The 15,791-nt window shown below is 44.0% G+C and overlaps 1 protein-coding gene across 1 annotated transcript in view; it reads right to left on the bottom strand.

The window, feature by feature from the left end:
• Nucleotides 1-1,393: 1,393 nt before the first annotated feature.
• The window catches only part of AP1M2 (adaptor related protein complex 1 subunit mu 2), a 52,473-nt gene continuing 38,075 nt past the window's right edge, over nt 1,394-15,791 (bottom strand). The window contains exons 10-12 of the mRNA XM_068274369.1: nt 5,736-5,861; nt 5,542-5,617; nt 1,394-3,981 (exon numbers count right to left, since the gene is read on the bottom strand). Of these exons, the coding sequence (XP_068130470.1) occupies nt 3,959-3,981; nt 5,542-5,617; nt 5,736-5,861 (225 nt within the window). The 3' untranslated portion in view covers nt 1,394-3,958. The remainder of the gene's footprint in view (nt 3,982-5,541; nt 5,618-5,735; nt 5,862-15,791) is intronic.

Raw genomic sequence — 15,791 nt, 5'->3', positions numbered from 1 at the left:
AAGAGGAGAAAGAGAGCTTTAAAATGATATCCATCTTTCCATAGTTATATTGTATTACACAGGGCGACTTTTTGTCAAAGTCAGCAGCTGCATTCAGCAGAATGGAGCTGCTGACACTGGGGAAAGTGTCGTCCTGTGTAATACAATATAACTATGGCTTGATGGATATCATTTTAAAGCTCTCTTTCTGACGACACCTAAATCGTTGCCCTACACCTTTTAGTTTTCTCTATTTTCGCGATCGAAATCGCGGCCGCGGCAATTTCGATCGCGAAAATAGCGAAAACTAAAAGACGTAGGGTGGTGGTTTATATATCATTGGAAAGAGAGCTTTAAAATGATATGCATCTTTCCATAGTTTCTGCACTGCTCGGAGTCCCTTTAACCAAAATATATGCACACAGTCTAAAAGACCATAAATAGATATTTTGATTTTGGGGTATCTGTTCCAACCAGACAAGACCCGGCACCTGACTGATGGCTGGCGTAGAAAGGATCAGCTGCAAACACAGTGTGCACACTATGGTCTTTTAGACTGTGCATATTTTTTGGTTAAGATTTTTTTTTTTGCTTTGTAAAGGCCTGACAAAGGGTTATTTACCCGAAACGGACTAGTGTCATTGCCTGAATCAAAAATATCTGAAATACTTTATTTCATCAAACAAAGCATAGAGTGTCTACGATCTGCTCAATTCATTGATCATCAATGTTTATAATATGAAGTACTTTTATTGTTGTCTACAAAAAAAAAAAAAAAACTTTTCTAACTTTTTGAAGAAAAAAGTTATTTTTGAATATAATGAGTGAAACTTAAATTTTGGAAACAAATCACTGGTTTGTGGCTTCACTGTATCTAAATTGATCCTCCTATCCAGAAACCTGGTACTACTCTGAGCATAGTGGGGTGCTCAAGTGTGGATCGTTACACCAATTAAAGCTCCCCCTTTTTTTTGTCTGGAGCTCATTCCCAATAATATTCAAACACTTTAATAGAAATTGTATGCAGTTTAGAAGTGGACCAGTCAAATACTCTCCCTGCTCGTTTTAACTGGCCGATTTCCAATCAGCATACAATTTGCAAGCAAGTTGGAATTCCCTGCATCTCATTGGTCATGTCTCTATACAGGCGTTTATTTCTCCTCACTCATTTTACTGAAGCCCTGATGCAAGACTATCCAGATCATCCCATCGGCCTGGTGCACACCAGAGGAGTTTTTCTGAGCGTTTTGAGTTTTTAAATCTGCTGCTAATGTTATCCTATGTGTCTGTGCACACTGGAGCAATGAGGTTTTGTAAAAAAAAACCCATAGCATTACATTGGGAAGAGCTTTTAGAGGTTTCAAAAGCTCTTCCCGATGTAATGCTATGGGTTTTTTTTTTACAAAACCTCATTGCTCCAGTGTGCACAGACACATAGGATAACATTAGCAGCAGATTTAAAAACTCAAAAAGCTCAGAAAAACTCCTCTGGTGTGCACCAGGCCATCCAGGGGATATCTTTACTGAGATCAGTCAAGGACATGTTAACATTTTCTTTCATAAATTAGAAAATAATATTTTATTTTCTTATATAGTACTCTTAATTAACACACTAGGAGATATTGCAAATGCACTAAAACATAAGAAAGCTCATTAGCTTGGTTGACTTGACTTTGCAGATGACCAATGTATTTATATGACCAACTGTATAACATGGAGTAGTTCACCATGTAGCCATGATCAGACATCTTAGGGGATTCGTTTTGGAGATGATTTGCAGAAAGCTTTCAATGCTTTTAAGCCTGGTACACACATTTAATTTTAATTGGCCAATTTTACCACCTCCTTATAGCATGAGGGCATCTATAACATTGTGAATATTATTAAGAGATTGTGTAGGAAAGCTCTCATACTACATTAAAATGGCAAAGGTGACGTATCAAAATGTGGATGTGTGTACCAGGCTTTTAGTGTTCCCCACTGGGAAGTTTCACCTCACTTCCTGTACCTGGAACTTCCATGGATTTCCCAAGTGTCAACATCAACCCAAGTGGTTGTAGGGATGGGAAATGAGTGGCGGGAAATAAACCTAGTTGAGTACTCCATCTTCATCCACCATTCATTATTTGTTGCTTGTCAGTGAGGGAAATTCCTCCAGATCAGGACGCCAGTAGCAATAAAACCTCCCATCATTTTCAAATCCTTTCCATACGTTCCAAAACTAAAATGTATTCCTCGAGTGCGACTTTAAACATGATACAGGGTGGCGCATTTAAAGAGACACTGAAGTGAAAAAATTATGATTTGTACATGTAGTACAGATAAGGGATAAACCATTAAGATCAGATACATCAGTCTAATGGTTTCCAGTACAGAAAGAGTTAAACTCCAGTTCTCTACGACTTTCAAAAAGTGCTGGAGAAGGCTGTCTTCTGACTTTTATTATCTCAAGTGTTAGTTAACTATTTACTTTTCCTCTGCCAGGGGAGAGGTCATTAGTTCACAGACTGCTCTGAAAGAATCATTTTGAACGCTGAGTGTTGTGTAATCTGCACATATTATAGAATGATGCAATGTTAGAAAAAACACTATATACCTGAAAATAAAAATGTGAATATTTTCTTTGCTGCTAATCTTCTAGTAATTATTCATAGTACACAACCAATTCACTATCAGATTTTTTTTCGCTTCAGTGTCTCTTTAAAACCAGGCCCCAGCTGCCTGCCACTAGTATATAAGCACGCACGCACACACACAGCAGCCAGTCAGGGCCAATTTTAAATGCGCCACCCTGTATGGTGCCTTAGAGGTAGATAGATTAGGCTTCACATATGGCTTCTAGGCAGAACTGTAGCTTCCTGTTCCATGATTCTGTGCCATCACTCTCTTACATCAAAATGCATAAGAACAGAGGTGCAATAAGCTTAGCGATAGGGTAAAAAACTTGAAACCTGATTTTTCTTTCCTGGCTCAGACTTTTCACACAATTCCTAAGTTTGGAATACTGGAACATATAAAGGGATGAGAGAGCAGTAGCTGCATTACACACCTTCAGTGGTTATGGCCTGAAGAGATCCAGTCTTGATTGCTTGGGCAACAATTCTGGGGTAGAGTCCTGTACAGACACTGCTCTGTGTAACAATGAGGCATGCGGGAGGGGTAAAGGCTGGGTCCACACTATGACACGGATGGTCACGGCAGATCCGATGTATAATCCGCTTTGTCCGTCCATGCGATTGTGGCGTTTGGTATAACAGATATAGCATCAATAGCAAGGGTTAGAGATGGTCAATGAAATACAAATAATCCTGAAATGATGCAGGGTCATGCAAATTTTGTATGCTGCAAATTTATGCAGCTCAAAAATGGACCAATCAAATTTTACCTCAGCAGGATTTGATTGGTGCAATTTGGTTTCTAATGTGGACCTGGCCTGGCCTCAGAAAGAGACTACACTTAGGGGGCCACTATCATGTATAGAACTGGCAGTTGGAGGGCGGGTGGGGGGGGGGGGTAAGGAATGGACATGTGTACAAACTCTTGATTCTTGGTCAAGGCATTCCATCTAGGCACTGCTTTATGAAAGTGAACTATGGAAGACAGTAGGTGACTAATACCAATGGAATAGGTGCAGCAAGCTTAGACACCCCTGCTCATGCATGGCAAATATACACCTAAACAAAGAAAAAAAATGCAACACAGCAAAGCAAACACAGCAGCACAAGAAACAATTAAAAGTACAAAGTTTCACTTAGAAAGTAGATCACTGCAGATTTACAGGCTAAACAGTCATCCGTCATTATTAGTTCAGACATAAAAATAGGATTTTTTTGTTTTTTTTGCCTTTTAAAAAGTATTTCTTAAAGATGTAACAATATAAATGTCATACTTTACAGCGTAAATATTATTGTTTTGTAGAAATGTCACCAGATGCTGACAGAGCTTCATGTGTTTGCTCATAAGTGGGCGATGGCATGCATCAGTTTGTTCGCAGCTGGTAATCTATAGAAAAAAAAAAAAAAAAATTTAGAGGCGCCTACACTCTATCCCCTATGCCAGTGATGGCTAACCTTGGCACTCCAGCTGTGGTGGAACTACAAGTCCCATGAGGCATTGCAATACTGTGACAGCTCTAAGCATAACTCAGGGAGGCAGAGGCATGATGGGATTTGTAGTTTTGTCACAGCTGGCGTGCCAAAGTTGGCCATCACTGCCCTATGCTATCGAGGTAAATTTTTGAACATTGATTGCTGGATGTTTATGAATAATACAAGACACTGACCGGAAACTATTGGTGCAATACATTGATTTTGTTGGATTGAAGGACTTTGTTGGCTCATATTGAACTATTAAATGCAAATAGTATTTACAGCATAGCAGATTTTTTAAAGGACTATTTATTCTAAGAAGTACTTCCAGAAGTTTTATTCAAAATCATTAATAATTCATGGGGGACACCTTAATAATCATTTAAAAATCGCTTGGCAACTTTTTTTTTTTTATTATGAAATAACTTACAGGGGCAATCTCCTGTAAACAAATGCAGTCACTAGGTGACGTCCTCCCTCGCTCTGCGCTCTTATTATGTGCTGAGGGGGCGCGGCTGGCTTGAAGTGAAGTCAGTCATGTGGGCGGTCATGTGGTGACGCCAACATGACGCATTACTCAGTGTGCAGGGTGACGATGTGCAGCGGGCAGGGCTGTAATCCTGCGCAGCTGCGGCTATTTGGCAGAGGATTTTTTAAAGCAGCGATTGTAATCGCCCAGAGATAAGGCGACCCTGGGCTGGGTCGGGGCATGTAATAAGTGGATTGTGATAACAGTGCGTCTGGAAAGTACAAGGGAGCCACAGATCGTCTGCCCTGAGGTCTGATAGTGCACTAAGGTAACTAACTTTTTTTTTAATTCAGCTCGTAAGTCCTTTAAAGCGACTCTGAAGAGAGAATAAATCTCGCTTCAGAGCTCATACTTAGCAGGGCATGTGTGCCCCTGCTAAACCGCCGCTATCTCGCCGCTAAACGGGGGTCCCTTCACCCCCAACGGCTGCAGCCCTGCCTCCAGTCGCGTCTATCAGACGCGCATCGCCGCCTCTCCCCCGTCCCTCTCAGTGAAGGAAAACAGAGGGGCGGGGGAGAGGCGGAGAGGCGGAGATACGCGTCTGACAGATGCGCGTGGGGCAGGGCTAAGGTGGTTAGCCCTGCCCCAACGCGGAAGCGCTCCCCCGCTTTACGGAGGGGATTTGGGGGTGAAGGGACCCCCGTTAAGACGCGGGATAGCGGCATTTTAGCAGGGGCACACATGCCCCTGCTATCTATGAGGTCTGAAGCGAGATTTATTCTCGCTTCAGACTCTCTTTAATTAGCCGAGTGCGCAGGAGTCTTCTATGTATTATTCCTAATTTTTAAGTGACAGGAGGGGCACCCTTCCACTTATCTCCTTGCTGCCCATCCATTAATAGAAGTTGAGAGGAGGTGCGCTTTAATCTTAATATACGTTTAAAAAGAAATTCAGTCTAACACAATATTCTTCCTGGCCATACAGTGTCTACAGTTAGGTACTCACCACCACTCTGTGTGATGTATCTGACCCATGGAAGGGCTTGATATCCACTCTTTTCAATAATTTTCATATACCGGACCTTGAAGAAAAAAAAAATTGGATCAATTAAAAGACGCCTCTCATGTTTGTATGAAAATAGGAAGCAGCTGTCCTTCCCGGCCCCAGGAACTGTATGCCCCGTGCAAGCACCATCTCACCTGAATTCCAGAAACTGTGAAATAGGGGATTTCAAACTTCACACCTATTGGGGGTTTTCCTTCCATTTCTTCTGTCTCCACACTGGGTAGCCCAAAGTGTGCCCGCATCAGGTACTCTTTACCACCCTGCATAGACAAGCAAGGAAATGTCATCAGTCAGAGAATCACTCACATGGGAACCAGAGATGAAGCACCCTTGTGTATTTTACCTAATAGATCAGTAAGAACATTAGAGAAAACAAATACCATGCTCTCTGTTTCATCCTCATTGCTAAAAGTGTCTGTTTTCAGCTGTGATAAGAATCCCAGACTGAGCATTCAGTCTGGCTTTGCAGGGAATAATTATAGCTGAGTAATTATAGCAGAGCCACAAGGGGGTAGGCTTGGGCTTGAAAAGACACCAGAGAAGACAGACTCCGCTATAATCTTTCCGTAGCAAAGCTAGACTGAGCTTAGTCGGGGATTCTTATCAGAGGTGATAACAGTCAGATTAAACAGAGAACAATGAAACAAAGAGCAGATTAGGTGTTTACTGTCATGTTCCCACTGATTTATAAGGTAAAATACAAGAGGGAGCTTCATCTCTGGTTCTCTTTAAATAGTGAGACAGAGTAGCTAAGCAGCTCGGGGTGCTACAAACCCACTAGGAAAGCACAGGGGACTAAAAGAGACTGAAAAGCTCCCCTACTAAAATGCAATACTAAGTGAGTTTTGACTTCTTAAAGCGGGATTGTCACCATAAAAATCAAATTTCAACAGCAACTGGTCTGAGTGTATTAAGTGATAAAGATGCTAATCCTGCATTCAAAACTTTTTCTGCTGTTATGGTTTGGAGTTATCACATACCTTAAAGCACTGGCCCTTTAGTAGTCAGTGCCAAACAGTTGCATGCTGGGGGTTCTTTTTATCTAGAATATATTCCTCATCTTCCCTTTATTTCCCCCTCCTTCTAATGACTCAAGATAGTGCACTTCCTAGTATAGACCTCAGTGGGAGTGTCTGCAGACTCTGGGAGGAGGGCGGGTAACAAATACACAATTAGCAAGAGGAGGAAAAAAAAAAAAAAAGTGAGGGAGGAAATGATATCAGAAGATCAAAGGTAACCAACAGGGGCGTAACTAGAAATCACGGGCCCCTCCTGAAAAACTTTGGATGGGCCCCCCCTCTCGCCTTCTCTCCGTGCCCAGACCTTTCAAGCATCACTATAGGACACAGCACTTGGAGAGGGGTAGAAAGGCTGGGGGTAGAACAAGCTGTACACAAGAGCCTGCTGGACACTGAATAGGGACTGTCTACAAATATTTGTCTGCAAAACTTTGTACGATTCCTTATCAGTGGCTGAGCAGATGCAGTCATTAGAACAATTGTGCAAAGAGCAGAAATTTTTTTCTCTCCTTACCCTTAGTTGTCAGTCTCACAGAACAGGGGCCCCGTGGCTTCTGCGCCCCCCTGCAGCTGCATCCCTTACAGGGTCTATTGTTACGCCCCTGGTAACCAAGATGGAAACTGTCTAGAATAGGATTCTCTGCTTTTCCTTTATAAAATTCACAGGAATTACAGAACGTGGACAGTGCAATACATCTGTTATGTAAGTAGAACTAGTATTTACCTACTTATACAGTGGGATGTGAAAGTTTAGGCAACCTTGTTAGTTGTCATGATTTTCCTGTATAAATCGTTGCTTGTTACGAGAAAAAATGTCAGTTAAACATATCATATAGGAGACACATACAGTGATATTTGAGAAGTGAAATGAAGTTTATTGGATTTACAGAAAGTGTGCAATAATTGTTTAAATACAATTAGGCAGGTACATACATTTGGGCACTTATTTTATTTATTCCAAAACCTTTAGAACTAATTATTGGAACTCAAATTGGCTTGGTAAGCTTAGTGACTCCTGACGTACATACATAGGTGAATCCAATTATGAGAGAGTATTTTAGGGGGTCAATTGTAAGTTTCTCTTCATTTTCTCTGAAGAGTAGAAACATGGGGGTCTCAAAACAACGCTCAAATGACCTGCAGACAAAGATTGTTCACCATTACGGTTTAGGGGGAAAGATACAGAAAGCTGTCTCAGAGATATCAGCTGTCTGTTTCCACAGTTAGGAACATATTGAGAAAATGGATAGACCACAGGCTCAGTTCAAGTTAAAGGAATACTTAAGTCATTTAAAAAAAATGACTTTTACTCACCTGGGGCTCCCCTCAGCCCCCTGCAGCTGAACGGTGCCCTCGCCGTGTCCCTCCGATGCGGCTGGTCTCGCCGGCGGCCACTTCCGGTTTGGCCGTCACCGGCCGACAGGCTGTGAACGCGGCTGATTATCCGCGTCCCCGGACGCAATAGCGCCTTCTACAATGCTATTGCGTCCGGGGATGCGGATAATCAGCCGCGTTCACAGCCTGTCGGCCGGCGAGACCAGCCGCATCGGAGGGACACGGCGAGGGTACCGTTCAGCTGCAGGGGGCTGAGGGGAGCCCCAGCTGAGTAAAAGTCATTTTTTTTAAATGACTTAAGTATTCCTTTAAGGCTCAAAGTGGCAGACCAAGAAAAATCTTGGATAAACAGAAGCAACGAATGGTGAGAAGAGTCAGAGTCAACCCACAGACCATCACCAAAGACCTACAACATCATCTTGCTGCAGATGGAGTCACTGTGCATCGTTCAACCATTCGGCACACTTTACACAAGGAGATGGTTTATGTGAGAGTGATGCAGAGGAAGCCTTTTCTCTGCCCACAGCACAAACAGAGCCGCTTGAGGTATGTTAAAGCACATTTGGACAAGCCAGCTTCATTTTGGAATAAGGTGCTGTGGACTGATGAAACTAAAATTGAGTTATTTAGGCAACTTGTTTTATGCATGGAGGAAAAACACAGAACTCCAAGGAAAACACCTGCTTCCTACAGTAAAATATGGTAGTGGTTGTCATGATATGACATAAGGATTGTCCATAAACAGTGAGCAGACATGGAATCTAATGAACACTTTATTCTGAAGCATTTGTCAGCAAAATTACATCCATAGCGTAGTATACAGCTTTCACCTGGCTGACTCACACCAAAACTGACTGTCTCTCCCTCTCCACCAGTCAGTATATCAGCTTGTCAACAAACAGACCTCAAATCTTATCAAGTGATAAATACAAGGCCAGTCTGCTAAGTTGTGATGTAGGTGGAACTCCGCTCACGGCTCCGTCCACCAACAGTGCAGGAAAGACGGGCTGCTCGAACCCCAAATCCAGTACAATAGAGAGTAGATTCCGCACTAGGTCAGTGGAAACAAACTTCGCTTTATTGAATCACGTACATGACAAGCTAAAATCCATCACCACATGCTGACATGTTTCGGACGTTACACGTCCTTAACCATAGCATGGGTGCAAGTGAACAGGGATGACCTTTAAGTAGGAAGGTACCACACCCAAAGTCACATGTTCACAAACCCCACCCACAAAGAGGTGCATACATTAAAAAAAGAGAATTGAGAAACAGCCTCAATTATATAATCAAATAGATAAAAACATAATACACAATAAAAATGTAAATACATATGATTATACATGGCACAATATTACGCAGCAACTAGCAAATAGTCATCGCAAAAAAGGGTAGTGTATACAGACAGATATTATTGTTGTAGTATTGCACTGATCATAGTCAGGGACGGTAAATCCACATTAGGTAACCGAATTCAGGTCCCATCTGGCATTAAGGCCTCTCGGTGAGCGGGTCCCTAATTTGAAGATCCAATATGCCTCCCGAGTGAGGAGTCGTTTGTACACGTCCCCTCCTCTCACTGGCGTATGGACACGCTCAATACCTTGGAATGAAAAAGAGGACATGTCGCCCAGATGGACAGATCTAAAATGTTTGGCTACATTTGATACCTCCATAGTCACCCACCCGGCACCCCTATAGTGTTCACCTATTCGCTGCCTGAGATGTCGGGTAGTACACCCAACATACTGTAATTGGCATGAGGAACAAGAGATGGTAAACCACGGATTTTGTGTCACAGTTAATGTATTGCTTCATAGAAAAGGTATTTCCGTTGGAAAAGGATACAACAGAACGTGTAGGTCTATGGACAACACAGTACCTACAGGTGGAAAAGTTACACCTATAGGAACCTAAGGTGGTTAACCAACATGGACGCTGAGAACCGGTTGAAAATAAACTAGGGGACAAGATACTTCCCAATGTAGGGGCCCTCCTGCTAGCAAATCTAACTCCTGGTTTAAGGATAACGTTAAGAGCTGCATCGGCCTCCAGTACAGGCAGGTACTTTTTCACAATCTGCGTGACCTGTCTAAATTCCTGGCTGTAGGTAGTCACAAAGACTGTTCCACTAGTCGATTGTGACGGTACCTGACGAGAGCCAGGGGCGAGTAGTTCTTCCCTGGTCCTCATCAGGGCCAGTTTTTTCCCCTCTCAATCATCCATCCTGGATACCCCCGCTCCACAAGTCGGGAGCCCACAACACCTAACTCCGCCTGAAGTGCTGAGGCATCAGAGCAATTCCTACGTGCCCGTATCGACTCACCCACCGGAATTGCACGGATGGTGTGAGATGGATGGCAGCTATTGGCCCTCAAGGTGGAATTGCCACTGCAAGGTTTACGATACGTGGCAGAGACTACCGAGGCCAGAAGGGGGTCTCCCCTGAGGGTGAGGTCAAGGTAATTGACCTCCACAGGTGACCACTGAAAGGTAAAAACAAGGTTCATGGTGTTGACGTTGAGGAACTCAACAAATCGTGTGGCCTCGTCGCGCGTGCCGTCCCAGATGACCAACAGGTCATCTATGTATCTGCCATACCACACAATATGACTCGAGTAAATATTACTCTCACTAAACAAGTGGAGCTCCTCCCACCAACCCATATAAAGGTTTGCGAGTGAGGGAGAAAATTTCGATCCCATCGAGGCTCCACAACGTTGTAAATAGAACTCAGAGTCAAATAAGAAATAATTGTGGGCAAGCAGATATTGTACGGCACGCGCGACGAAGAACTGGAGGTCCGTGGAAAAGGCAGAATACCTGGCCATATGGTACTCCAGAGCGTCCAAGGCAAGAGCATGTGGGATGCATGAGTACAATGATTTGACATCAATGGCAATCCAGCTGAAGTTGTCATGCCATCGAAAACATTGTAGACTGCTCAAGACATGCTTAGTGTCACGAACATAGCCTGGAAGTCGTCGTACAAGAGGCTGCAGGTGTTCATCCACCCAATTGCCCAGGCGCTCCCCCAGGGATCCAATCCCGGCCACAATTGGCCTACCCTCTGGGGGAAAGCCCTGTTTATGAATTTTAGGTAGATGATGAAATACCGGTATAACAGGAGATGGAACGGCCAGGTATTCTGCCACGCGTTTAGAGATCACTCCCAAACTCTCACCTAACGATAAAAGTGAGAGTAATTGGTTGCTGAATTCTATAGTGGGGTCGCCCCTCAACCGAGAATAAGTAACTGGATCCCGAAGTTGTCTCAGTGCTTCAGCACAGTAGACCTCAGTGTCCAGTATGACCACTGCACCCCCCTTATCCGCATTTCTAATGACAATACGTGTATTCTCTTTAAAGGGTACCTTAACTGCCGTGGGAAAATAAATTCACTTACCTGGGGGCTTTCCCAAGCCTCCTGCAGCCGTCCTGTGCCCGCGCCGGTCCTTCGGTGCCCTCCGGTCTCCCTCCAGCGCTAAGTTTCGATTTCGGACGACTGCCAGTCGTCCTCGGGCCTCTTCCTCATTCCTCGTCGTAAACTGCAGTAAAGCGCGTCCGAATGACGCCAAACGCGTCATCGCATGACGCCAAACGCGTCATGCGGACGTGCTTTACGACGAGGAATGCGGAAGAGGCCCGAGGATGACTGGCAGTCGTCCGAAATCGAAACTTAGCGGCGGAGGGAGACCGGAGGGCACCGAAGGACCGGCGCGGGCACAGGACGGCTGCAGGAGGCTTGGGAAAGCCCCCAGGTAAGTGAATTTATTTTCCCACGGCAGTTAAGGTTCCCTTTAAGGGAGGAGAGGGCCTGCTTCTCAACGGAAGAGAGGTTGCAACGAGAACTGGTGGTGCTGGCAGAGGCAAGCTCAAGCAGTTCCCGTTCTATAACCTCCTGGAAAGCATCAACAGAGGGACTACGGGCCTTGAAAGGATTTTAGCTTGTCATGTACGTGATTCAATAAAGCGAAGTTTGTTTCCACTGACCTAGTGCGGAATCTACTCTCTATTGTGCCAGTCTGCTAACACACAAAAGAACAAATTCCCCAACCGACTTCAGTAAAGGCCCGTACACTCGCCTGATCAAAGGCAACGACGGGTCCGTCGTCACCTCCCGCTGGGCGGGGTTTCAGCAGACAGTCCGGCGTGTGTACAGTCTGTCGGCAGACTGATAAGGCTGTTTCTGAATGATCCACCGGGTGGATGGCTCAGAAAGCCTTATCAGTCTGCAGACAGACTGTACACATGCCGGACTGTCGCTGGAACGCCCGCCCAGCGGGAGGTGACGACGGACCCGTAGTTGCCTTTGATCAGGCGTGTGTACGGCCCTTAACACAATCAATGCAGGGTCCCATCACAGCAAACAAACAAAGCAGGAACAAAATACAAGAAGCAAAACATACAGTTATTACATATCATACATCACATTCCTCCCCCATACGTTTCTGGACCCCCAGGGGAGCCCATTAGTTGGGTGAGACTGAGGTACAGGTAAGTGGCAAATCTGTCCATCTACTCCTTCTCAGTCTAGGTGGGAGTTCATAATTGTCCTTGTTTTCATACATGCCATTTCGACTTTTACCTGACAGCCACATATGATTTGTCCATTCAGTTCAAACACAGCCCTCGCTGCATCATCTGGTTTCTCAAATTCAACAAAACCGAACCAAGTGGACTCCTCAAGACCCAGATGTGGTGCACAGGTCCATAGCGGCCAAACACTTGCCCCAACTCCCACTTGTTGCTCTGTCTTCCTTAGTGTCCAATGTACACTTTGGAATTTGTGCTGCGAGCTCCATGGGACGGGGCACAATCAGATACATTATTGATAGAAACATCATGTGACAGACGAACACAATTAACCCCTCTGGCATATTCTCTTTCTGCTACTGTTCTTAAGAGTGGGGAAATGCCTAAGGAGTTGGCTGCCACATTCCTACCATCAGTGGGCTGAGGAAAATGAGAAGGTCCATTGTCTCTGGTGACATGCGGGCAAGCTGCTACCAGGTGCTCAGTCGACCCACAGTTAAAACAGGACTTCCTCAACCTGTTCTTTGTAACAGCTGAAGTGGCAGAACTCCTCTCTGGAGTGGTGGGCCTGAGCTCTACACAAGATGCTGTCCTGGATGCTTCACAGACACACAAATCCTCTGGTAGATGACACACCTGAGACTGGTTCTCCACAAACTGATCGGCCAGCTTTGCAGCATCTCTCATTGTTGGAGGGTTGCGATCCAGCACCCACATTTTCACCTCTGGAGGACAGCAGCTCCGGAATTGTTCCCACAAACAAAGTTCTTTTAAGGTCTTCCAAAGTCCTGACACCACTGCCCTGAATCCACTGATTAAATACATGATTCAGCTTTACTCCAAACTCGGTAAAAGAGTTTAGTGGGGTCTTATACATTGAATGGAAAGACTGTCTTTAAAGCAGTAGGATCAGCCATACTATGCCAGGGAAAAAACACATATATAAGTAGATAAATACTTGATCTACTTACATAACACATGTATTGTACTGTCCACATTTTGATTTCAGTGAATGTTATATAGTAAATTACGAGAATTCTGTTCCTGGTGGGGGCCATGTCTTTTGCCCACAGTTAAGGCTAACTCGTGATGTCATTTCTGCCCTTTACTTTTTTTCTTGTCTCCTCCAATCGCTGAGTCGCCTCAGCCTTGCTTGTAAACACAAGTGAGCAGGGGATTAGGTTTCAGATAAGAAGCTGGCAGGGAAATAAAGGGAAGAGGAGGAAGAGATTATAGATAAAAGAACCCCCAGCATGCAATTCTTTGGCACGACTACTAAAGGGCCAGTGTTCCTTAAGTATGTGATAACTCCAAATCCTAACAGCAGAAAAAGTTTTGAAAGTTTTGAATGCAGGATTAGCATCATTATCACTTAATACACTCAGACCAGTTGCTGTTGAAATTTGATTTTTATGGTGACGATACCGCTTTAAGTCTCTGGAGTTTTGGCATACCGACCCAACAATGCCCGCTTCAATTCAGTAAAGTTCATTTGTTGTGCCAGAGGGAGTGATTTAAAAGTGTCACTGGCACGTCCTGTGAGCTTTCCCAACAAAATGCGATGCCACTCACTGGTCTGGATACAATGTGTCTCACAAATGAGTTTAAAAGTTTCTAAATAGCCATCAATTTCCTCTTTACTTTCATCAAACATGGGGAATAATGAGTACAGTCTAACAGTGTCCATATATGTGGCTGTGACATTCCCCCGAGATCTGTTTGAGCTCACATTCTGTGCCATCATCTCACAAACCATCCTGAGCCATGTGAGAAGCATGTCCTCACCTCTGGCAACACCTTGCTGAGTCTGATCCGTAGACTGTTCCTCAGAGCCTTTACCGGTCTGCACGTCACCTTCACCCGAGCCTTCATCGGTCTGCACATCTCAAGCTTCACTCGGTGCCTCAGCATTACTGGTAGCTTGTATCCTGTCCATCAGACGTAACACAAGCTGAGGTTTCTTTAGTCAATCAGGAAGTAAGCCCCTCTTACGGCATAACTTCCGAAGGGTATTGAGTTTAGGCTCCTGCAGCATCTCCTCCATGCTTCTTGTGTTCCAATGTCTGCTCTGTCCCACCACTGCTCACCAATATGTCATGATAGGACATGAGGATTGTCCATAAACCGTGAGCAGACATGGAATCTGATGACGAACACTTTATTCTGAAGCATTTGTCAGCAAAATGACATCCATAGCGTACTATACAGCTTTCACCTGGCTGACTCACACCAAAACTGGCCGTCTCTCCCTCTCCACCAGTCAATTTATCAACTTGACAACAAACAGACCTCAAATCTTATCAAGTGATAAGGACAAGGCCAGTCTACTAACACACAACAGAACAATAGTGTATTCCCCACCCGACTCCAGTAACACAATCAATGCAGTGTCCCATCAGTGCCATCACAGCAAACAAACAAAGCAGGAACAAAATACATGAAGCAAAACATACAGTTATTACATATCATACATCACATTTTACATATCATACATCACAGTGGTTCCATCATGCTTTGGGGCTGTGTGGCCAGTGCAGGGACTGGGAATGTTGTCAAAGTTGAAGGACGCATGTATTCAACTCAGTATCAGCAGATTCTGGAGACCAATGTCCAGGAATCAGTGACAAAGCTGAAGTTGCGCCGAGGCTGGATCTTTTAACAAGACAACGACCCTAAATACTGCTCAAAATCCACTAAGGCATTCATGCAGAGGAACAAGTACAACATTCTGGAATGGCCATCTCAGTCTCCAGACCTGAATATAAATGAAAATCTGTGGTGTGAGTTAGAGAGCTGTCCATGCTCGGAAATCATCAAACCTGAATGAACTAGAGATGTTTTGTAAAGAGGAATGGTTCAAAATACCTTCAACCAGATTCCAGACTCATTGGAACCTACAGGAAGCGCTTAGAAACTGTAATCTCTGCAAAAGGAGGATTTACTAAACATTGATTTCATTTCTTTCAAATGTATGCACCTGCCTAATTTTTTTTAAAGAATTATTGCACACTTTCTGTAAATCCAATACACTTCATTTCACTTCTCAAATGATCACTGTGTGTCTCTCCTATATGATATATTTAACTGACATTTTTTTATTGTAACAACCAACGATTTATACAGGAAAATCATGACTATTAACAAGGTTGCCCAAACTCGCACTGTATGCGTGTTTTTTTATTTCTAGGTTAGCATGGGTGTCACATGTTTTTTTAAAACAGAAGGTATTCACAATAATTTAGCTATAAGTGAACTTCTGGGGCACCACAATGCACCGCTACTGAATATGCAAATTGT

The sequence above is a fragment of the Hyperolius riggenbachi genome, chromosome 3 (genome assembly GCF_040937935.1).
Source record: "Hyperolius riggenbachi isolate aHypRig1 chromosome 3, aHypRig1.pri, whole genome shotgun sequence".
Classification (NCBI taxonomy): Eukaryota; Metazoa; Chordata; class Amphibia; order Anura; family Hyperoliidae; genus Hyperolius; species Hyperolius riggenbachi.
This window is presented reverse-complemented; position numbering and strand designations above follow the sequence as displayed.